Consider the following 25,766-nt stretch of genomic DNA (forward strand, 5'->3'; position numbering starts at 1 on the left):
AATAGTAAATAAATAGACTTTCATTTTAAAACAGGATGATACAATTTTACGCATCAAACAGACATCACAAATATGTAAAAAAAGAGTTATTTCCGCTTTTTTAATTATTTACTTTTGTAACCGAATATATACCTACTACATACAACAGTACATGGTTAAAAGGATTATACAACTTTTTGTATGTCCTTGTTTTTATAATCTAGTTGTTCGATTCCTTCGAATTGCCGCGCTGTATTCTGTCTTTTCGTCTACACTTTTTTCCTCTCACATATAATAAAAGACGTTTGATAATTCTGGTAAAGGTATACCTTTGGAGCGCCGCATTTAACGACATCCTATGCTCACAAACTGTGATTCAAAACTAAGAGTTTCGTGAGTGTTTCTTTTTTTTTCATTTTACATGTTGCGTGGCACGGCAAAATCTCATACAGTACTAGTATTTTATGAAATAAATAGTGCGGTAAACGGTACAAACAACAAACCGTCTATTACGGAAAGAAAGCGGCTTAGTTCAGGGGCAATCGAGCAGGGTTTGTCGGACAGAGCGGGCAAGCCATCGATGCTTCCGCCCCGTACCGATCTGTAGATATCGCATAAATTACATACGTAAGTAACAAGGATTTGTGTAAGCAGTTAGACGGCCAGCTTCAAATGCGAGACAGTACTCTATTGAAATAAGTTTCCTTTAATTTACGTCTATGGCCACAAACTTTTTGTTAACAGATTACCGGTTTCGATCTTTAATGACCACCATCAGATCTGTGTATGAACCTGTTAACAAAACGTTTGTGACCATAGACGTAAATTAAAGGAAACTTATTACATATACGGGTCACTTTTTTCGCGACGATGTCGCAGCTTGTGAAAGTACTCTAGTTAGGGCCAAACCCCCGGGTTCTTTATACACTTCTGCTATGAGTCATGTATATAACTGCACGCTGCTCCAACAGGCGTAATAATGCATATATTTAATTTTTTCTTTCGGCGCACCATTCATGCACGTTCTTGATGTGGCCATTTTCAAGAACTTGTGGTGCAGTTTCGTTGGAAACTCTCCACGAACTGGCTATTGACAACAACCTAGTGCTCCTGCACCCTCCTGACCTAGCTCTGTGCTTAGATGTCCATTCTGCCTCCACAAACACGTTTGGGACAAATTTGCTGAATTACTCAACAACAACACCTGGCAAAACCTCGACCTGACAACGCCTGCCAATCTGGTTAGCGCTGTAGATAACCTAACGACGAATATCCAGAAGGCAATTCAGGATTCTGCTTCCATTGTACATACAGCTTTAACCCCACTGGATGACATGCCTCCCCTATTGCGTGAACAGAAAATCCAGAAGAACCACAACCACCGCTGGTGGAAGCAGTTTTGTGACAAGCATTGTATGAGGTGTCTCCAACGTGAATTCTGCCACCTTCTCGTCGATTTGAAAACAGAACAATGGAAGAACACGATGTCTACCTTTCTCCTCGATTATAAGTCGGAATGGGCCGTTGTTCAAGCCCTGAGGCGCTCTGCAGTGAAATCCGACCATCTCATCCATACAGTGGATGGCTTAACTTATGATGCCCCACTGTGGTGGGAACTGCTCGTCCAGGACTTGCCCTGATGAAATCCAGGAGGAACACGATATTGTGACGGCTATTATCTCTTTCAGAAACAAACCATCACTTACTGCCCCACTCCATGTCCCTGAGAGACGTTTTATGGGTTCTCCAGCGGAAGTGTGCACGGTACGCTCCCGCATTGGTTGGCGTCTTAAACGAAAACCTCCGCTGGCCCCCACGAAATCCACTGGTCTTATTCACCAGCATTCTGAATCGCTGTCTCACAACTGGCCTTTTCCCCCCACAGTGGAAACAAGCCAAACTGAGTGCAATCCCCAAACCCTTGAAGGATCCTACGTTTCCTATTAACAGTAGGCCCATTAGCCTTCTGAATACCATGGCGAAGGTTCTGGAATCTTTGATCCTCCACCGCATTTCCCACACTCTGGCGGTGGCTGGCACAATCCGCCCAGAACAGTTCGGTTTCACTTCCCACCTGATTGCCGTACTACAAGTTCTTAGGATCACTGAACACGTCAGCAACAGATTTTTAACTCCAATATGTTAACGCCAGCGGTTTTCCTTTACCTGCAAAATGTTTACGACAGGATTTGGCAGGACGATCTTGTGTACAAAATGCTGAAGCAGACTACCATCCCAGACAACTATATCAAGATCGTGGATAATTTCCTCCCCGATAGAACCTTCTTGGCTACTCAGCAACGAAAGCGCTTACATCACATGTCTATGGGTACCCCTTAAGGCCTTGTGTTGTCTCTCATCCCCTTTAACATTTATGTTAATGATATGCTATTCATCCCACACTGATACCTGGCGCAAAATGCCGACGATATGGCGCTCTATACGACCGGCCGCAACACCGATCAGCTCATTGCTCGTCTCCAGAGGCAGGTGGACGCAACATTCACCTGGTGTCTTTCAAACAAGATTGCCCTCAATGCCGCAAAATTACGACGGTCTGCCTCGCCAAAAGGCGCCTATCTTCCACCACAACATCAACATAGCAGGCGGTTAGGTCCCACGGCCCCCAGTCTGGTTGGATAAAAAACTGCTCTTCCTCCGACATGCGAAACACGTCACCCAAAAGGAGCAGAAGCTGACAAAAGCATTGTACCCGCCCTTCAACAGCAGGGAACTGAACTTATATACCAAGGTCCGACTGTACTGCACAGTTTGCCACCCATGCCTCACCCACAGTTCCATTGCGTGGGTCACGACTAGTTCCTACTGCATGCAAACCCCCAGCGCCTGCAGGATAAGGCGCCTCGGTGGAGTCTGCGCGCCCCTTTACTCATGAGGGTTGTTACCCTGCACGAGGATACAAACATAGTCCCTCTAAAGACGTCCATTCGAGCGAAGGCAAAGCAACTCTACGTCAAAGTGGACGCCCTGCACCGACACGGTCAATGGCTAACGGCAGCACTGGTACAGACACTATTAATGTATCAGATTTGATACGGCCAATCGTTGTGTGTATCCTGGTGCGACCACCACTAATACTACCTATGCAGTTGTGTCTCTTCTTACTTGTGACCTTGAACTCACACCATCGAAGGGTGGTACGGGACTTCAAGACCCACTGTCACACTTTCAATGTGCACCTCGATGTCATTGTAGGACAGAAAAATTTTACTCCTACACCAAGACAGTTAGACTGCTCTATACGGTTTTTTTGTTAGTAGGGACAAAACATTTTCGCCATACATGTGACTTGAAAGCTTTGAAAACTTGTTATCTGCTCATCATTTTCTCTTGTTATGTTATAAATATTATGAAAATATCAATGTCATAAAAATAAACAACCTAACAGTATAATATTATAGTAAAATTTATTTTAAGTCCCAGATTTTACACTTTCGTGCCATTTACGTTGTTTTCCATTGCTCCCGTCGTGAGCCCTACTCCCTCTATTAATTGTTTTCATACATTAAAAATTTCGCATGAACAACATTTCCCACATTTTGCCCTTTTTAGCCACTACTACAAGCTTCAAACGATTTTCAATCGATTTATGTGGAAACTACATCGTGTTCACGTTCATATACAACATGTAGGATAATGCATTATATAGAACCGTACATTTTGTTTCAGAATGTAAATGATTTTGGTTTCTATGAGAAATATGGATGGCATTTTTAGGGGTACTTTCAAAATGTTTCCGCATTGTTTTGTCACTGACTCTTCTCCCTACGGCAATGAATCATAAAAACTGAACATGAATTTATTTTCCCTCTTAAAGTCAAGTCATGTAACGCACCAAGCAATAATCAAGAATCAATTGCTTTCAATTTAGTACGATTAGTTTATACTAATTTTGCAAGACTCTTAGTGACGTGTTCTTTTACATCCATAGTTTGGTTTCTCATAATATCACAAAAAAATTACTTGACTTTCCAACTGCACATTTATGCCATTTGGAATCAATTTGTATTTTTGCAGATTAGGGAAACGTTTGGAAATTTGTGAATGCTACTTGATTGGTATTCGTCATAGCAATATTATTGTTATTTCTTTGGTAACAATGATGAAAAATAAAAAATAAACGATGTGTGAAACCCTCGTCCGATGTAGAAGTTTTTGAATGCGCCATGATGACTGCCATGCGTTATGCATGGCCGGGAAAGCACACAAAAACTGCAAACCATACATGTAACTGATTTAGATTAAACTAAGCATGGATATAATGACAGTCAGTCTATTAGAAATGTTCTCTTTATGCTGTGTACGTCATTTCTGAAATAATAATTCTTGTCGGGTTTTTATGGGCTCGGCAGAATCTTACACTTTATTCTTTTTATTTTATTTTTGTATTTACATAACCTGATCAAATTAGGGGCATTCGGGCACTCTCCTAGATCAGGCGAGGGTTCCACACATACGGTATTTTTTATTTTATATCGTTGTTACTTAAGAAATAACAATAATTTTTATATGCGAATAGTAATAAAATAGAACTAATAGAATTAAAAATGAACTGAATGTATGTAGAAGTAATGGGAGTAAATGGTACTAAGAGCTAGTAAACTTAATACTGGCATTATCACTACTACTACTACTACTACTATTCCTGCTGCTGCTGTCACTAATGATAATGACAATAATAATAATAGTGGTAGAAACAGAAAAATATTAATTATATTAGTACAAAAGTAATGTTTTATGATATATAGAGTGTGAGGGAGAGAAATGTAATTAGACTGCATTAGTTAAGAGCACTGGGAAGTATGGAACATTTGATTAGTAAGGAGACTAATGGGGTAACGAGTGTGTACAGAGACAAAGATAGACATTACTGTTGCTTCAGTAGATATGTCGTTAACTGTCTGTTGAAATTGGAGATGTTATTCAGTTCTCGAATGAAAACTTCTTCTTTTTATTCTGTCTTTGTCCCGCATCGGCGCAGTGTCGGCATGGTTATTAACGGATCCCAGGGTGGCCGGATGCCCTCTTCCTGTTGCCACCCCGCGTTAGCTCCCCCGAAAGGAATATGTGTACTCCTACTGTCTACGCGCAGCGTTAGTCGTGTAAAAGTGAGCTAAAGTTTCCTAAAGGTTTGCAGATCGTGCAACTAAAGTGGAATTTGGATAACAACCCAGTGTTACATAGCGGGATGTCGAACACTACGTAAAAACCACATCCGGGCTGGCCACGTCTCCGTCCCCTTGAACACGCACTGCTATCCGGTCGGGTATTCAGTTCTCTAATGTTATGAGGAAGGTTATTCAGAGTCGTGTTCCTCCCACTGAAAAGGACTTCGAGGAAGTTGGTGAGTGATGAAGGGGGACAGAAATGATTTCGCTCTGTGAGTACAAGTGTTGCTGCATATTGTTCAGACAAGAGCGAGGAGAATTACGAGGAACAGTGTACGCTGAAAAGACAGTAGAGTATGTCTGTGCTTGTCTGCACGTAGTCTGGATATTTGTGCATGTTATGGTCAAGTATCACCATACAGTCGAACGTCATAGATATAACGAACAAGGCGTTCATAACCAGCTCTAGGCGCCGCTTCAGTACAGAATAGGAAAAAAGTGCATATTCCGACTTATGTCCCACGGAGTCTTATGTAGATTGCACTGGCGCATACTTGCCCAATGCTGTGGTGTCATTCCAGTCTCAAGTCGATATGAAACGTTCCGTGACGGTTGACGGTAAACAGTAAATCGGACGACGACACACGTCTCAGTTGTGCGACTGGATTCGTGATTTCCTGTCAGGAAGGTCGCAGTTCGTAGTAATAGACGGCAAATCATCGAATAAAACTGAAGTGATATCAGGTGTTCCCCAGGGAAGCGTCCTGGGACCTCTGCTGTTCCTGATCTATATAAATGACCTGGGTGACAATCTGAGCAGTTCTCTTAGATTGTTCGCAGATGATGCTGTAATTTACCGTCTAGTAAGGTTATCCGAAGACCAGTATCAGTTGCAAAGCGATTTAGAAAAGATTGCTGTATGGTGTGTCAGGTGGCAGTTGACGCTAAATAACGAAAAGTGTGAGATGATCCACATGAGTTCCAAAAGAAATGCGTTGGAATTCGATTACTCGATAAATAGTACAATTATCAAGGCTGTCAATTCAACTAAGTACCTGGGTGTTAAAATTACGAACAACTTCAGTTGGAAGGACCACATAGATAATATTGTCGGGAAGGCGAGCCAAAGGTTGCGTTTCATTGGCAGGACACTTAGAAGATGCAACAAGTCCACTAAAGAGACAGCTTACACTACAATCGTTCGTCCTCTGTTAGAATATTGCTGCGCGGTGTGGGATCCTTACCAGATGGGATTGACGGAGGACATCGAAATGGTGCAAAAAAGGGCAGTTCGTTTTGTATTATCACGTTATAGGGGAGAGAGTGTGGCAGATATGATACACGAGTTGGGATGGAAGTCATTACAGCATAGACGTTTTTCGTCGCGGCGAGACCTTTTTACGAAATTTCAGTCACCAACTTTCTCTTCCGAATGCGAAAATATTTTGTTGAGCCCAACCTACATAGGTAGGAATGATCATCAAAATAAAATAAGAGAAATCAGAGCTCGAACAGAAAGGTTCAGGTGTTCGTTTTTCCCGCTCGCTGTTCGGGAGTGGAATAGTAGAGAGATAGTATGATTGTGGTTCGATGAACCCTCTGCCAAGCACTTAAATGTGAATTGCAGAGTAGTCATGTAGATGTAGATATTGTTCGTGTGTCCTGTTTAATATACGACAGCGATCCTGCCTATTTGCCAGGATAAAATACCGTGGGTAGCACTCCAGAAGGTTTGTTTATAACATTTTAACCTGTGTAACGACATGTATCGACTTAAAACCAAATTATTTCCGATATTATCTGAAATCGTTGGCTCCACTTTTCTAAATGGTTCTGTTACGACAGTAATAGCATAGTTACAGAGTTCAAAAGTATGTGTGTGCACATATTTGCACGTTTTTAGTGGACGACCATTTTTCTACTGGGTGGCAGGGAAACAGTGTGTCCCTCATTAATGCAGTTATCTCAAAACCTATTATCTGCATACAAAAAAATCATTGGGGTTTTCTGTAGAATTCTTGGGGTGATATACGGAATTGTGATCATAATTTTTTCCACAAACTGACTAATTATTTTTTCCAAGATTAAAATTTCACTGAGTAATATTGTTGCTTTTTTCGCGAAAGGCTGGGGAACTCTTCAAATTTTGTACAGAGCATTCTAGAACTAAAACATATCTATCAAGAACTCTGAAAAATTGTACATTTCTCGAAATTCGATTGCCAACTTCACCGACCTCACAATATTCTGCAATAATGCCCGATGCCATCGGTCCACATCGTTTTGATGTACGGAAATGCCATTATCGAAGCTGCTCCGTTGGCGATTGATCGGCTGTTTGAAGATGAGCAGGAAGCTCAGAATAAGGATACGCGGCGTTACTGAGAAGATTTTATGTGCAAATTTTCCCGTGAGATAACGATGCATGTCGCTTTCCTTCTGCTTCTGGCATCTTCGGATCCATCCATTTCGAAAGACCAGAAAATGACTACTGAAGACATTAAACAGATGCCACCTGGGGTAAAAGATCTGCTTTACGAACCATCTCCCACTGAACACAGCGACCCTTCTGGAAGCAATAATGACACAAGCGACGAATATGACTCTATGATTTAGACTGGAAAATGTAAACTATCGAATAAAACATTTAAATACGGCAATTTCGATTTCTAATTCGTTATCAGTGATCTAACCGAACTTTATACCCGCAGTTTTACTCGAATCCGCTTAATTTATCATTTTTGATCCTAAAATAGGGTCCGCCATTTTGAATTTTGTAGTTCCGACATCGGATTCCTAATCACCGACCCACAGAATCTAGAAGAACACAATTTTGTAGGAATTTATATCATTTTTCTGTTTTGTCCAGGTTTTGATGCGAATTGGTAGGTTGTGCGCCGTGGCTTTTCTGAGAAAGACCTTCCAGGACAATAACTCTGTAATCAATTAGAAGTATAAGATTTTAGACGAGTTTCTTTTTCGGGTCAAAAATGGAGATCTCCTTACATTTTTGTAGGGCACGGAGAGATGCTGATACCCTCTTGCACACTGTAGCTATATGCTGATATTTTCATCTATTATTACTCCTAGACTCTTTGCCTTGGGCGGGAAGTTGAAATTTGTCTTATTCAGAATTAAACATGGTATTGATTCCCTATATTTAGGGCTAACGAGAGTAGGATGACCAATAAGGACCACTTACTTTTTGGAGAGTTGGGCTTTAACACTATATTCTGTGTCGACAATGATAGTGCACATGTCGGTATTGAAATACGCGAAAGCTGTTTTCAACTTTATTGGATAAACAGCTCTCCACGAAATGAAAAGAAATATAACTCCATGCTACTTTAAATTAGCGCCTGACAGTTGTCGACCATTATTTGAATTTTGAACATGTAAGCTTTAATCAAGTGTGTTTTGTCGTGCAACTGTTTTTGTTATACTGACGTTTACGTTCCCTACAAATGCAATATTTCCGAGACGGAACTTTCATCATGGATATCTTTCTTAATGGGACTACGTACACACATAGTAGTTTCGTCATTCAGTCGAGCAGCTGTTTCATTTAATTTTATTACAGCTTATTATTATTAATCAGAGTTTGTTGACATTTAAACTTTCTTTCCTTATGAGCTGTGCTTTCTTCACAAACACTAAAATCCCGAATAATCTGCTTGAAGAAATGTTAATTTAATCTTGCATTTTTTGTCGTATAGGTATCGTACCGTATCTAGTTTCTCAAAGATTTTACTTCATTTTTTACATGATTGTGATTAACGTCCGTTAATGTTTGCAAGAAGGAACACTGCATATGCCTCTAGGAAAAACGCAAGAATTTTTGTTAGTAAATGTTGAAAACAAATTTATGGTTCATCTGCTTATTTTCACTGACGTCTCAATTTGTACCAGGCATAGGATGATATGGATACAGAAATAAATTTATAGATATTTTGTATCAATATTGTACCGAATGTAATGTCCATTTGCGAAAACTCGAACATCAGTCCTCTGGATTCATTTTTGAAACTAAAGAAAAATATTGAAGTGCACGCTCCAGTCGTTTCAACAAGTGTCGAAAGATATTCTAACTACAGCATATGGCCAACAAAAGGTGTTCCTTCACTATCGAGAATCTCTGAATACTATCGTGCACTGTAACAGCTCTAAGATGGTTATCCAACAATGTTCGTACATCTTCAAAGAATGAGTTTTCTTAGAGAAAAACAAAGCGATTTTCAATTATCCTTTCTGTATTTTCAGTTACATTTTCAGTTACTCTAGTTAATTTAATAACGCACTTATGTTTCATATCGTTTTAACGCCATTTATCGATATATTCGGGCCATTTTAGTATTACTTTCCTGGTGTTTTAGGTAATAAAAATCCGTACCCTGCGGTTACAGATTATTTTTCATATTCGTAAACTAAAGGAATTATTATCAAGCTCAACTGCCCCCCAATCCCCCTCCCGTGTGGGCGCCCCTGTCGAAAACATTATCGTATGAGATTTTGCTGTCGCTATGCTACCAGTAAAATGAAAGAACTCACGGAATTTCGTGTTTTGAGCCATTGTGAGCGTAGGGCGCTGTTAAGAGTGGCGCCCAGCACATATATCTTTATCGTAATTTTAATCCGATTTCATTACTGAGACCATTTCTTGTCTTATTAATTCAATGTGGACATTTGTAATGTGTAGTAGGTTTTATAATGTGTGCAGTCACTCGATGTAAAAAGTCGGTAGTCTTGTGATTTTGACGCCATGTTTTCCACTGCTTCCAGAAGCTGCATAAAAACAGTTGTGGTTTGTCCGTAGCTTCTCGATGAATGCGTGCCCAGAAAATAAAACAATCAGCGTTGAACCTATACGTGGGTCATTGGAGTAGAAGTCATTAGTCATTACTACAAATTACTATCACATTTGAATATGAACCTCCCTTTAACACAGTTTTACGGAACGTAGTTACCTCCGTGTGTCATTTCCACCACAGCTGCTGATAGGTGGGCGACGCACGAGTTGGTAGAAATGAGGATTACGAGAAATACGAGGGCTATCCACAAAGTACATTACGTTTTGGAATTAAAAATAAAGTAAGTATTGGAATTTTTTATTATATACAGATGAAAGCCACACTTAAATACTACTTTTCTACATAGTTGCAATTTAAATTAAGGCAATTTAAATTAAAGTAGTGATGGACGAGCTTGGAAATTCCTTCGTCGTAAAATTCGGCCGCCTGCGCCTTCAACCACGTGGTTAATCAGTAACCCGGTAGAAATACGATTTTTGTGGTTTTCCTGGAAAGAGGCACTACAATAAACTCTGAAAGGTATTGCCAAACTCTGCACAACCTCAGAAGAGCAATACAAAACAAGCGCAGGGGAAAGTTGGGCTCAAAGATCTTGCTGATTCACGACAACGCCCGGGCCCACACGGCAAGTGCCACTCGTGAAGTTCTCGAATCTTTTAAGTGGGAGTTGTTTCCTCATCCGCCGTACAGTCCCGATCTGGCACCGAGTGACTTCCACTTATCCCCAGCAATGAAAAAGTGGTTGGCTGCGCAGCGTTTTGATCACGACGCACAGAAGACGAGGTAACCACGTGGTTGAAGGCGCAGGCGGCCGAATTTTACGACGAAGGAATTTCCAAGCTCGTCCATCGCTACGATAAGTGCCTTAATTTAAATGGCAACTATGTAGAAAAGTAGTATTTAAGTGTGACTTTCATCTGTATATAATAAAAAAATTCCAATACTTAATTTATTTTTAATTCCAAAACGTAATGTACTTTGTGGATAGCCCTCGTATATCCCAACTTCCCCACAGTTTCCATCAAAATGCAGCAATCATCGTCTACTTCCTCTTCACCCCACCCTCATGCGTCAAAATTGTGACGAGGGACTATTGGTACTTGTGAAAAGAAGTAAATATGTTATTATTATTTACAAGTTACAGATACAATAACGGACTTTCGTATCTTTGACTTGTCAGGCCCAGGCTCCAAGAAACATATAGTTATCGGGAGAAAATGGAACTCTGGTACTGCAAAAAGAAAATGAAAAGCTGTAAGAGCTGTATCGAACCAGGTATGATGAATTTTCTCATAAAACTGCATTTTATAGTACGGAATCACCTGAATCGATTGCTTCGACTTCCAAAAAAAGAAATAGTCAACTTCGATGGTCTGTTGAATTGGGCAAATATCCCAGACGCACAGCGTAACGAACCACAATGTCGGAAATGGATGTAGAGTCAGACTCTAGCTGATTAGCATCTGAAACACTCTGTTGAACAGTGGAACTCACGAAGACCAGCTGAGTTCTCTGCCAGTTAGCAGGGATGCCAGTGATGAAGTTAAAGAAGCATTTGCTAGTTCGGTTTCGAGAATGTGGACGTTTCCCGTGATGGCTTCTCAGTGTCATGATACTGTTCAAAGCGGCCCTATACAACAGTTAAATAACAGTGATGAGAATTATCCCAAAGACGTTGATCCTAGGTACTTTTCTAATTTTCATTTCTCAAGAAAATTAAATAATGGTGATGAAACTCAACATCGTCGCTGGTTCGTTTATTCAAATTTCTCAAAATAAGGTTTTCTGTTTGCCATGCAGACTATTTGGCAATTCACAAACGCAGATAGTACAAGGAGGGTGCTGTGACTGGAAATACTCAAGTAGTATTTTACAAAGACATGAGAATACCAAAGAACATATGGCATTTATGTTCCAATAGATGCCATTAGAGAAAGGAATAAAGCATCGGAAAGCGATCGAGGAAGAAAACGAAAGGCTAATTCGTGAATCCCAAAAACATTGGCACAATTTGTTTCAGATATTAACTGATATCGCAAATTTATTAGCCTTTCATAATCTTCTGAATCATTTACTCATTCTCACCTTTAAATTCGCTTAACTACCCTAGTGAACAACTTACAGTTGACAGCCTCTTCGCTTCTTTCTCCCGCAATCCCCGTCCATCGATTTCTACCCTCCAAAATGAGTCTATAAGGCACTCTCAAGCATAAATTAGAATACTTACGATTAATTAGGAACTATTTCCAACAAATAACTATACCGTGTACTTATGGTTGGGTAGCGCAGTGCTCTGCGTGGTGAAATTTTTCGCTATTATCTGGGAGAATACCTCAGAGACGACCAACGCGAGTACCACGAAGCCACAAATTAAACATACGAACTGTTATTGTTTTCCTTTTATCAGAATGCAGTGAATGTCACAGTTGTTACAGCCACCACTTACAGTGATACGCTTTGAAATAAATCGAAACGCATTTTGTCAAGAGAAAGACTTGTTTCCGTTGCCGCAGACATAACAACAAAATTATTCCTAAACAACAAAATTATTACTAAAGATCTGTTCACATGTCCTGAAAATGGTCCTTACCTGCGCAATGTCAGGGACTTCAGAGTCAATCTTCGAAGCAATCCTCGAAGAGAGAAATTCTGTTTTGCCAGGAACGAAACTAAACATTTCTTCTCAATGAACCGTTATTTGCTCTGTTATTGTCTCATTAATGATTTTATATTGTCATTAACTCCCTCTGATCTATTCAAGATATTTATAACACGTAAATACGCAAGAGTTCTTATCTTTACTCAAACGTATCTCCGAAAAAATAAAGACAACTGACAGCCTCAGGATTGCGATATTCATTTTCGAAGGCATTTCTAAAAGACGATAAAGTACTGACGTTACCTTTAGCACCTGAATGCTAGTGTAATATTGACGATTTGAAGACGAGGTATATAAAATTCACCATTGCAAGAACTGGCTCTGAAGCTAAGTCGAAACGCAAAGCAAATGGTGATTTTTGCTAAAAAAAATTGTTAGTGCTAGTTTCTTGGTTTCTTGCTGATTTTGTTGTAATATTACACGCGGTACATAGGAAAATTCTTGTTCTACGTCACATATTTTGCGGCCTTCCAGCTCTTCAGCACCATTTGGATCATACGGAATACTGTATAGATGCTACAATTTCTGTATAGATAGTAATGACTCTTAATATTCACGGTAACCGTTATAGTTTGAGAAAATAGTCTTATAATAAAATAATACCTCTATTTACAAACTATGAAGACTGCGAGTCCTTTCTGTGCGTTCTGTTAGGGGACTCTCCCGTCAGCAAAGATTTCAAATAGTGCGTTTACTTCAAACATCTTTCCAGAATGTAATTTTACTGGATGACACCTTCTGTTATTTCCCTCCCTGAGGAAACGCCATCTTGTCTTCAATCTCCCCTTACCTCTTTTCTAATATGTACGTGTCTCAAAGGTAGTTCACACGTCTCTTTTAAGCTACCTCACAGTTATCTAATTTTTGAATGCAGAATCATGGAGATGAGTGTCATTATACTTCAGAATTTTTAATGGATACACGAAATGTGATTAACGAGCATTGTAGCTGATTAGCTATGTGGTGCTCTTCCTAAGACGAATTCGGGAGATATGTCGTGCAAGCGTCGCTGCCCGCGGACACGGTGAGATAGGCCAGAAAACCGCCTCATAAAGTGTGGTCGTAACAGTTTGGCGCGTTTTCAGTAGTCGCGCCGTTAACGCGCTGGGGCATGACTTGCTTGTATCGCCCATCTTCCAGTGGTGGCTACTGTTCGCGATGGACGGCCCAGATACAACAAGCCTAGTCAGGTTCCAAGCCGTCCTTTCTAAGTGGCCACCTCGCATATCAAATGAGGGTTCCCTTCCGGCAGCGTGCAAAAATAGCCCACAGACGCCTCACAGTACAGGGACCAAAAATGTAGTGCTCTTTTTTTATAGATGAATATATGCGATTATACGAAACTGTTTTCATGACCGTCTCGAAGTTACTTTTAACCGTTGCCATTGATGGCGCGCTTCAAGAGTTTTCACCGTGAATTACCGAAGCAAATTGTACTGTTCGGGTAACCGGTTAGCCAGTTTAATAACCTTAACGTGAAACAGACCTCATATTTCATTCGAACCAATATGTTTGTCTTTGTTTCTAAAATTAACTGTAGCGTGGAACCATATTTTCGATAGTCTGTCCATATTACCTTCGAATAACAACGGTTATAATAAGAAAACCAGCTTCTGTTTATAGATTAAAATATATCTAACATTATAATAGGGTATCTGATAGACGATCATAGAAAGTAGCACATTTCAGCTATTTGATAATTAGAAACTTCATTTACATGCACGTTTTCTCATTTCTGTAAATCATGTCAACCGCATTTAACATATTGCTATATTGTAGTACATTAGTAATTGAAATAATATGCAACGAGACGAAATTGAAAGACAGTATTTACCCTGAAGTCACCACGATCTTTGGTAGTCCCCTGGACATTACAAACGGCGGGACATGGTTCTTAATAGTGTGTATGATTAAGGAGTAGGACAATGCATGCTCCACGATGTGCTTTCCTGCTGGCTACACGGTTCCTAAGGAGCATTGGCAGGGCATTCCATTTCTCCACCAGCACCGATGACAACTGCTGGGTGGTCGCTGGTGCATGAAGACGTGCTGCAGGACTTCTCCCCAACTGATCCCACAAGTGCTCGAAGGGGTTTAAGACGGGGAAACCGGCAGACCAGTCCGTTCGCCGAACCCTCTCTCGTTCTAACAGCTCATTCACCTGCGCTGTTCGAAGCGGTCGCGCATTGTCCTCCATAAAGTAATATCACGGCTGAATACATCCACTTAAATACGCTCAAGGAGACGGGGTACAGTGTCACAACAACATCGACCGGTGAGTGTACCGTGATCAAAGATTTGCAGGTGAGTACGGCGATGCAACATTAACATTATGTCTCCCCATACCATAATACCTATACCACCATAACGATGATGTTCGACGATGTTCTGGGTGCATTTCATGCTCAAACTTATCGCCATATGAGGGCACGTCCAGCGCTGTCGAAAACGATAGTTTGGGTGTTCCAGGTGTTATGGTGGAGATAGGCATAATGTTGCAAGGGCGTACACGGTAAACTCATCGGCCAACATTATTGTAACACTGTACTCGTTCCCCATGCGCGTCTTTTCAGGGGCGCATTCGGCGAGTGGACTGGTCTACCCGTTCCCCGCCTTAAAATCCACAGAGCGTGGATGGAATGCGTTGGGGAGACGCACTGCATCCATTAGCACCAACGACCATCCTGCAATATTATTGTCAACCGCGCAGGTGGTGGAATGGAACAGCCTACCACAAGAACTCCTTACCAACCTTGTGCCCAGCATGGGAGCACGTTGCAGAGCGTGCACTGGCGTCCGTGGTGATCACACACTATTAAGAATCATGTCCCATCTTTTGTAAGGACCAGAGGATCATCTTAAATCACGGTGATTCATTGTAATTATCGTCTGTGAATGAAAGTCTGTTCGTCTCAACTTGTATTTCTTTGTTACGTTTTGTGCTATACTGCAGCAGTTCTTTCTCTGCATATTCCAAATCTTATCGATCTGTGTTACTTGGCAGTGAAACATCATGCGAGTGTTATTTTCGACCGTACGTTTTGCACACGAGTGCATCACTAACTCTAATTAACTTAACCGTCTGGAGCAGGTGTCCATTGCCACGGACGGCTGTTAATGTCGCTTATTTGGCGCTTTTAATCAGTTCTGAGGCTGCTGCAATTGCATGTAGTCAACTTCGGTATATACTCCGTACAGATACTGTGTCCAGCGTGCATCTGCAGCCTCAGGGTTGATTGAAAACGCAAAAGAAGTGACAATAACAGCTGTCTACTGCAGCGGACAACTACACCACAGGTTAAAAAACAAATAAAATAGTCTGGTATCGCAACTGACATATCACTTTTCTAAAACTTAAAAAAATTGGTAGTCTCTCAGAGTAAAGGCAAAATCAGAGTAATTCGAGCTCATAGGGATGCTTCCAGACAGTCGTTCTTCCCGTGAATCATTAAACAACAGAACAGGAGAAATGATAGCGGCACAGGATAAACCGTCCGCCACACACCCTAAAGCACCTTGTGGTGTTACACTGCACATTGTGGCACACTATGACACGAAAATGATAAGAGTAAGGAAATGGTGTTGGCAAATTCGTTAGTTTCGTTTCTGCTGTACTCTCGTAAGCAAAGATAAGTGTACTATGACTCTAATTTCCGACTACTGATTTTGTAGGGTAATTAATTTATACAGGGCCGCTGGGCGCGCGGTTAGGCCGTGCGGTTAGAGGCGCCATGTCACGGACTGCGTGGCCCCTATCGCCGGAGTTTCGAGTCCTCTCTCGGGCATGAGTTTGTGTGTGTGTGTGTGTGTATGTGTGTGGGTGTTTGTGTGTTGTTCGTAGCATAAGTTAGTTTAAGTAGTGTACAAGTCTAGAGACCCAGGACCTCAGCAGTTTAGTCCCTTAGGAATTCACACACATTTGAACTTTTTTTTTTTTTTTTTTTGACAGTCAAGTCTTCTACAATTATAATTATCCATCATGTATGACGTCTCCGCAGACGCAACAGAGAAGATAGTTCACGTTTCGTATTAAATGTATTGAGAAAGCTATTTACTAAAGACAATATTGTTTACCAAATAAGGTTAAATGTAGTCCCTCCCTAGCCCCCCCCCCCCCCTCTCTCTCTCTCTCCCTTTCCTAGCGGTCATCCTATCGAACAAGATCCGCTGCTTTCATGATTTGTCAATCTAACTTTTATTTTAACGTTGTGATGCCAGGTAATCTAAAGGAGGGAATTCGTTTGCGTCCTCTGTCTGTAAATCATATAATTTTGTTCTGTGTGTTATCACATTATAACTGTTCTTGTATTGAATTTTTATAGGCTAATATTGGGGACCAGGCGAGCATTTGCCGAAGTGAGCGTGGAGAATGGCCTAAAAACCGCATACAGGCCGCCCGTCGTACACGGTCGTTGCTCCGCTACAGGGAATCGTTTCACGTTTGGCTCTTAATGAAATGTAGTCTAAGAGTACAATACGTTGACTAATAAGCGTCATTTACAGAAATAACGATTTGAAGTTAAAAGTTTAAAGAGCCTCGTGATTCGTCCACATTGCAAGCGAAATGATCAGGACCGACGAGTAACGATATACATTTCAGTGACAATGCCCAGTTCGAATACTGTCGAATGTCAAGGTAACTACAGAAATGATCAACGAGAAATGGCATTTTTATGTAATGCACAGCCCTGACGAAAAATTGAAGCACCCAGAAAGGGAGAAAGAAACGAATTGCAGCTTCACGGAACGACAGCGTATATGATGTTATTTTGGTGACTACAGAATCGAGTAAAATTAACACAGAACTTGGTGGTATGAGTGCACTTATCACTATGGCATTGCACCCCCTCTGTCAACAATGCATGCACTGATTCGGTTGGGATGGGCGTCAGAAAGCCTTTATATACCTCCCTGGCGCAAGCTGGCCCACAACTATTGCGTCTATTCCTTGATATCCTGGGACAGAGTTGACGTCCAAGTTGGTCCAGTCCATGTTCTACTGGGAACAGATCTGGGAATCTTGCTGGCCACAGGAGTACATCAACGTCACGCAGACAGTTCATAGAGATACATGCCATGTGTGGACAAGAATTGTCCTGTCGAAATTGGCACCACGATACAGTCACATGAGAGGTAACACATGAGGTCGCAGGATGTCTGTGACGTACCGCTCTGGCGTCAGAGCTTCCGAGTCACTACCAGCGCTCCCGAGTCACTAGGAGCCGCGACCTGGAGACATACACGATGGCTCCCCGCACTATCATGTCACGATTAACACCGCTGCGCGCCTCAGAATGCTGGAAGAATGAGACCTCTTCCCATTTCGCCTCCACATTCGTCGAGTATGGTCACCCGGGGTAATGCAGAATCGCTGTTCGTCGCTAAGCACAATGCGACGCCAGTCAGCGCTTCCCGGGCATGGCACCCCTCAAAGCGCAGGAGTTTGTGCTGTGATTTGTGGTGTTCACGGCAGCCTAAGCATGGGATTGTAATTCCGTAGTCTGTCTGGTGACTATCTCCGAGCAATGGCGTGGGATAACACCTAATGTTGCAGGGAACCAGTGTTTGTTCTCGGACAGCAGGGGTTACGATGTGTCTGGCGCACAATATGGTGAATCTCTCTTGTGGTGCGCACACGTGGTCGACCAGAACATTGATGACGAGTACACTACCCTCACGTTCGCATGCAGCCCAACATCGGGCCACTGTCCCTTCCAAATGCCCCACAAATCTAAATAATGGACGATTCGACCAGGAGGCCAAATGGAGACCTGCAATGTGGCCCCTTTCAAACTATGTCAGGTGCTGATAAAGGAGCCTCGTACGACTACGCGGAATCTCTGTAACATTAGCAATATTCACTCAACATCTGACGCTGTTCACACCCCTTATGTAACTTACCAGCCCTGGTAAGAATGCTAATTACGAACAACATCAATGCACCCTTTTGGCTGGTCTATCTGTTACAGGGAAATTCGGTTCTGCTCATTTCCATACCCTCTCATGTTGCATACGGTACGAAATTACAGTGACATCCGACCATGTCAGGCAGTGTAAAAAAGATTCGTATCGTCCACAGATGTATTACAGCATTTAAATTGCAAACGCGAGAGATCATTCCATCACGCCTTCTTTGCAATCGGTTGCAAATGTTTGGACGACTTAACCGCCATGAAAGCTACTTTCACAGTGACTATTGCCACATAGAGCAGCGAGTTTTTAATTGTACACTCTGCACTTTTTCGTAGAATGATTTTTCCAGACAACAAGAGCGTTAATGTGCGTCGTGGACACTTGTCCTCAGGCGGAGTGTACGACTACGAAGAGACAGAGGACGTCAGTGGGGCAGAAGAGGAGACCACGGCGGAGCAGCGGCTGCGGCGTCGGCGGCGGCGCTCTGTGGAGGACGGCACGCTGCCCGCGGCCAGGCCGGCCAACGCCACCGTCGGGCCCGCAGAGTGCGCCAGGCATCCTCTCTACGTAGACTTCGAGCGCATCGGCTGGAACTCGTGGATTCTCTCCCCCAAAGGGTGCGACAAGCATTAAAAAGTATTTACTATGTTTCTTCCATAGTTTTTAATGCATCAGTGAACGCTATCAAGATCTCCTCAGTTTTCCCCTACGACTAGTCACCAACAAAGATTATTCAATCTAACACACTGATTGCATGTAACAAAGCCAGCTTATAAGTCGTACAATGAGATGACAGAAGTCATGGGAGGCCTCCTAACACCGTGTCGGAGCTCCTTTTGTCCAGCGTAGTGCAGCAACTCGACGCGGCATGGACTGAACTAGTCGTTGGAAGCCCCTGAAGAAATACTGAGTGAGCCACGCTGCCTCTTAGCCGTCCAGAATCGCGAAGGTATTATCGGGGCAGGATATATACACCAACTGACCTCTCGATTGTTCTATGGGATTCATGTCGGGCGATTCGGGTGGCCACATCACTCATTCGAAATGTTCTTCACGCCAATCACGAACAAGTGTGGGCAAGTGACATGGGCGCATTGTCATCCATAAAAATTCCGCCATTGTGTGGCATCAGGAAGATCATAAATGGCTGCAAATTGTCACCAAGTATCCGAACATAACCAGTACACAGTGAAATCCACGTAAAAAAAAAAAAACCGCACCATTACGGAGCCACTACCAGCTTGCACAGTAGCGCGTTGACAACTTGCGTTCATGGTTCAGATGGCTCTAAGCACTATGGGACTTGACATCTGAGGTCATCAGTCCCCTAGACTTAGAACTACTTAAACCTAACTAACCTAAAGACATCATAAACATCCATGCCCGAAGCAGGATTCGAACCTGCGACCGCAGCAGCAGCGCGGTTCCGGACTGAAACGCCTAGAACCGCTCGGTCACAATGGCCGGCTGCGTTCATGGCTTCGTGGAGCTGCATCACACTCGAACTCTACCATCAGCTCTTACCATCTCATATCGGGACTTATCTGAATAGGTCACGGTTGTCAAGTCGTCTAGAGTCCAAACGAAATGGTCAACAGTGCAGAAGAGGGGCTGCAGGCGATCTCGTGCTGTTCGTAAACGTATTCGCGTCGGTCGTCTGCTGCCATAGCCCATTAACACCAAATTTCACCGCAGTGTCCAAAATCATACGTTAGTTGTACGTCTCACATTGATTTCTGCGGTTATTTCACGTAGTGTTTCTTGTCGTTAGCACCGACAACTCTACGCAAACGTAGCCGCTCACGGTCGTTAAAGGAAGGCTATCGGCCACTGCGTTGTCCGTGGTGAGAGGTGATGCCTGAAATTTGGTTTTCTCGGGACGCTCTTGAAGCTGCGAACCTCGGAATATTGAATTCCGTAACGATTCCCGAAATGGAGTGTCCCATGCGTCTAGCTCCAACTACCAATCTGCGTTCAAAGTAGGTTCATTCCCATCATGCGGCCATAATGACGTCGGACACATTTTCTCATGAATCACCTGAGTACAAATAACAATTCCGTCAATGTATACATTGAGTACGTGATACTACGACTATCTGCATATGTACTTATCGCTATCAACTTACTTTTGTCAGCACAGTATATAAAACTCTACACGTGTCAAAACAGGATGAGTTAAAAATGTAACTGAATTAGAGCTGGAGCATAAAATTATATCCACAGTAAGATATTAGTTAAAATTGCAACTGCCAGCACCTGAATAGGTGTCTACGGCGTACAGTCGGTTGAACAATTCGCGAGACTCTTCGCCTCGTCGTTATGTTTAACTGCACCGCTTTACTGTCTCTTAACACAGGATAATATGAAGGAGACGAAGTGCTACCAACATATTGCCTATAGGTGCGAAGTCTAAAAACTATGCCAACACTGTGAGATTGTTTTAGATTATGTGGGAGACTAACTGCTGGTGATTTATTTATCTCTTATGCTTATCTGCTGTGTTCAACAAACTAATAAGAAAACGCTATTTAATATGCACCGTTCTAAAACAAATGAATTACAACTGATCACAATAACTTTACGAAATAAGTCTTTTTTAATGAAACAAAGTATCCAAAATAGTCAGGAATTATCAGGTTTATACGCACTTCCAGCTTCGAAACGGCATGTGACCACGTTCAGTTCACCATAGTGAAACTGAAGTAGTGTTACAGGACTAACACAAAAGTATACAAAAGTAGCAGCAGGAGCAGATATGTAACAAAATCCAGTTAAGAAATCATTCGGTGGCACAATTAAGTCAATATAATTGCAGAAGCAGAAAAATCTCGCACTAACAAGTGTGCAGTTCACGAGGTTATCCGCATTTAAAAGTACAAGGTACAGAATCAAGGTAGCAACAAAAGTTACAGGGGAGAAGTTGTCTTAGCATTTCTTTACTGGCCTGCCTGCTACCGGCTCTTTTACGAGTACAGAACAGGAACCAGCGAAATCAGAACCGAAACTAACACAGATTTCCACTTGAAGGGCGATCACTTTACGCTAAGCTAGCGTAAAACTTCGTCAGACAGAGCTCCCCTATTGTTTAAGTGATGGCTAAGAAAGATAATTCGCAACGTAATGGCGACGTAAGATGTAAAGTCTGCTGGATCGAGCTTTCTCGACTTAAAATCATAAATTTGCTACCTTTATGTCAATCCTTATGTGAGAGTAATTCAGAATACTTAATCTAAATGTCAAGAAAATATACAACTAATAGAATAATCCTCAATGAAACCAGGAAGTAAATCGAGGATCACATATGAATCTTCAGTTGGCCGGAACTGGGAGGAGTTCGTCGTTCGAAGCCACTGTGTCGCCGGCTACAACTGCATTGTCTAGGAGCAGAAATACCTAATAGAGGTCAATGAGTTTTATTCGCATTTCTGTAACTATATTTCCTCCTAAAACGTAGTTATGAATAATATCCAGATGTCTGACTTCAACTCAAACATCATTAAGTAAAGAGCACGGAAAATGGTTTCGACGGTTCTGCTCTTCTATAGCTGTTGTAAATATTTTTGTTTTTCCGCCTTAAGCACACCATAGACTAAAAAACTCATTCACTGGAAGTAACTTGCATTTTTAGTACCACCAGACAATATTAACATTTTGAGTAAATAACATTCATTTTAATATTATATAATTGAAAACAGCTTTCCTTATAAAAGCTTGCATTGACACCATGTGTAATAATAACACAAATGAAAAGGCAGCATAACACTTTTTGTGGATGTTCCCGTTTGGTAATCAAATTTCATATGCTGTCAATAACATATAGTTTCAAATCACAAAAGCAAACTGTACAAGAAAAGTTTTCTCAGAGGCTAAAACTAGGATTCACAAACTGCAACAATAATTAACAAGTGAATCATTGCAGTGCAAGTTCAATTCCAGATTCTGATAAGATGAATGGAGAAGCAGTTGCAATGATAATGCGATACAAGGAACAAAAATGCAGACAGTAATATGTTGAATATGTCAGTCTTAAACAAAACAGTCATTCACTTCATAAAAACCAATGAGATGGAAAGTATCGCCCATTCGTAAACATTACAATATAACTGATGGTGATACTTTGTCAATAACAGCAAAAAGGTCCCGATGAATGACCTTGTCAATTTTCAGACAACTTAAGACAGCGAAGAACCAAAGTAACAAGAAGAGGTTACCCTAGGCGAGCATGGGCTGAATTACTATGCAGTATCTTGCAGTTGGCTCATTTTGCTTGTAGTTTACTTCTCAGCTGTCTCACGTTAACGACCCCTCTACGCTATCACAACATTCACGTGTGAATTATCGAGGTGTAATTAAAAGAGACTGCTGTTTTAAATCTTATGGCACTTGTTTCCGGATCTGACTAAGTGGACAAAGCTAACTGTAACTTCATTTCATCTTGGAGATTATACGAAGGCTTAATAACGCTTCCAAGAAAATTACTGCACACATCATTTTGTCTCCTGAGTCGACTGCTCATCGGCTCTTGCTTAGCTAAAAAGTTGAGGCCCACATAAATACGGTCTTTATATCACCGTGAAATAACGTGAAAAAGTTGCATTGGTAATGCAACGAAATTAGATGAAATGAGGTGGATGAAATAAATTAAACATTTCGAGTTGAAACGTAAATCATTTCTCCCGTAATTATTTCCCTTTTGAAATTGCCCCTGCACACCTAACACAGGCCAAATATGTGTAACTGAAGATCTTTTAGAGTTGTTTTAAGCACTTTTGTAACTCGAAGTCGCATTGGGGAGTGTCGGCTACCCGATACTGTCATCATTCCAATCCCAGTGCGATGCAATCCCCGACTAGCATCCTACAATTTCAGCGAAAAGCTCAGCATTAATATAGTTACAGGAAGACAGTCAGAATCAGTACTGGTTAATCTTACTTGAACATGCCTAATTACATCGTAGTCGTCCTGAGGGATACAGGGCATGTTGATTAATTTCAATAGTGTATTAGTTTGTCAAAACCAAAACTTGGAGCCCGTAGGATATGGTTGAGATATGTTTCTGGTGCAGAACTATGGCAGGAACTCCATGTTCCAGGCATCGCTGTGGAGTTACGTCGGCAGTTTCCTGATACTCATCTTACAAGGATCAACAATAGTTCGCTCTCTGAGAGAGGCAAAACTTCGCTTGTTGAAAGAGGGGCGAAAATAAATGGACACTTGGTTTGTCTCAGGTACCAACACTCAATAGTTTCCGAGAAAACGACAGTCAAAATTTTGATGCAACTGCAACAGTTTTCGCGCGTGGCGTTATACCAACTGATTTGGTAGCATAGTGCCTATCACCACAGGTTCAAGTTTTTGAGCTTCGTGTTCAAATCCAAGCTTGTGTTGTTATTCTTCTCCTTTTCTTACTGTGTAAGTATGCGACATCAGTGACATCAATATTTTTGTTTTAAATACACGGAGCAGGATAGCGCTGTGGTTAGCATACTGGTCTCGCATTTGGGAGAACGACTCTTTAAACCCGCGTATGGCCGTTCTGATTTAGGTTCTCTCTGATTTCCCTAAGTCGCTTATGGCAAATGTAGGGGTGGTTCCCAAAAACTGGTTAAAATGGCTCTGAGCACTATGGGACTTAACATCTGAGGTCTTCAGTCCCCTAGAACTTAGAACTACTTAAACCTAACTAACCTAAGGACATCACACACATCCATGCCCGAGGCAGGATTCGAATCTGCGACCGTAGCAGTCGCGCGGTTCCGGACTGAAGCGCCTAGAACCGCTCGGCCACCGCGGACGGCGGGGTGGTTCATTCGAAAGGCCACGGCCGCTTTCTTACTCCGTCCTTCCCCAATTCGAGGTTGTGCTCTGTCTCTAATGACCCCGTCGTCGACGGGGCGATAAACACTAACATCGATAAATACAATGCAATTACCTTTATTTACAAAATAATCAGCATTTCAAATATTATTAAAATTAGGCTTTGTCATCACAAACCTATATGCTGCTCAGTCTAATTAACCTGACCACCAGTCGAAAACCTGAATAACCACTTTTTGCATGGCGGACCGCTGCTAGACGTGCAGGAAGAGATTGAATAAAGTTCGGGAAGGCACCGACAAGGACATGGCGCCACGCCGACTCCACTGCCAGATGCGCTAGATTTGTCGGTTGACGATCTACGTCCCAGTTGCGGTTGTCCCACAGATTCTTTACTAGGTATAAATACTGCGAGTTTGGTGGCTAGGCGAGTACAGTAAACTCATCCTCGTGCTCTTCGAACAACGCACATACACTGCAAGCTGTGTGACACTTTGCATTGTCTTGCTGATAGATGCCATCGTGCCGAGGTAAAACAACCGGCATGAAGGGTGGACGTCGTCCCCAAGGATAGATGCATACTTGTGTTGAGCCACTGTGCCTTCCTGAATGACGAGATCAGCTAGGGAATGCCACGAAAACATTTTCCATACCATAACGCCCCCTCCTCCGGCCTGGACCCTTCCAACGATTGTGGCAGTGTGTTTGATTTCAGTCTGACAGAGCTTAAAACGTTGATTCATCTGAAAAGGCCACTTGTCGACGCTCAGTGGCCGTCCAGTTGCGGTGATGGCGTGCAAATTCCAGCCATTGTCGCCGATGAACAGCAGTCAGCAAGGGGGCATGAACCAGGCACCTGCTGCGGAAGGCCCATACGGTCGTTAAAGAGACCCTGTGGATAATCCCTTGGTTCACCTGGGCAGGCAGTTACTAGACAGCTGCACGTCTATTTGCCCGTACACATCTCCACAGCCGTCATTTACCCCTGTCAGCTATGGCCCGTGGTGCACCTCAGTTGCCATAGCGCTCGTTTTGGACAGCGCCGTTTTGCCAAGCACAGCGGCACGCAAACAATTTTACAAGCTCAGCGCTTCGGAAATGCTTCTACTCTTGGACCGAAAGCCAATGATCATGCTCTTTTGGACGTCTGATAAATTTCTCCGTTTCCGCAATACGACGACTCCACTGTTTTCCGCGTCCCCTCGACGCGCTTTATACAGGGTGCGTTCCGAAAGAAATGCAATTATTTTTTTAAAAGTAATTTATTGAACAGATTTGCACAAACACTTAAAATTCTTCAAAGTACTGTCCTTGGGCCTCTACACATTTTTTCCAGCTACTCTGCCATGACCGGTACGCGCCCTGGAAGGCGTCTTCTGGGACCTCTCGCAAGGTCTTCGTCACGGCGGATTGGATCTCGTCTATGGACGAAAAACGGGTTCCTTTCAGGGCTGACTTAAT

General features: G+C 42.2%; 1 protein-coding gene across 1 annotated transcript in view; it reads left to right on the forward strand.

Annotated features, from left to right (window-relative positions):
* LOC126334786 (bone morphogenetic protein 5-like) overlaps nucleotides 1-25,766 on the forward strand; it is a 131,834-nt gene that overhangs the window by 87,247 nt on the left and 18,821 nt on the right. The window contains exon 5 of the mRNA XM_049997388.1: nucleotides 18,880-19,105. Coding sequence (XP_049853345.1) covers nucleotides 18,880-19,105 — 226 coding nt within the window. The remainder of the gene's footprint in view (nucleotides 1-18,879; nucleotides 19,106-25,766) is intronic.

Source organism: Schistocerca gregaria, chromosome 2 (assembly GCF_023897955.1).
Source record: "Schistocerca gregaria isolate iqSchGreg1 chromosome 2, iqSchGreg1.2, whole genome shotgun sequence".
NCBI classification, from domain to species: Eukaryota; Metazoa; Arthropoda; class Insecta; order Orthoptera; family Acrididae; genus Schistocerca; species Schistocerca gregaria.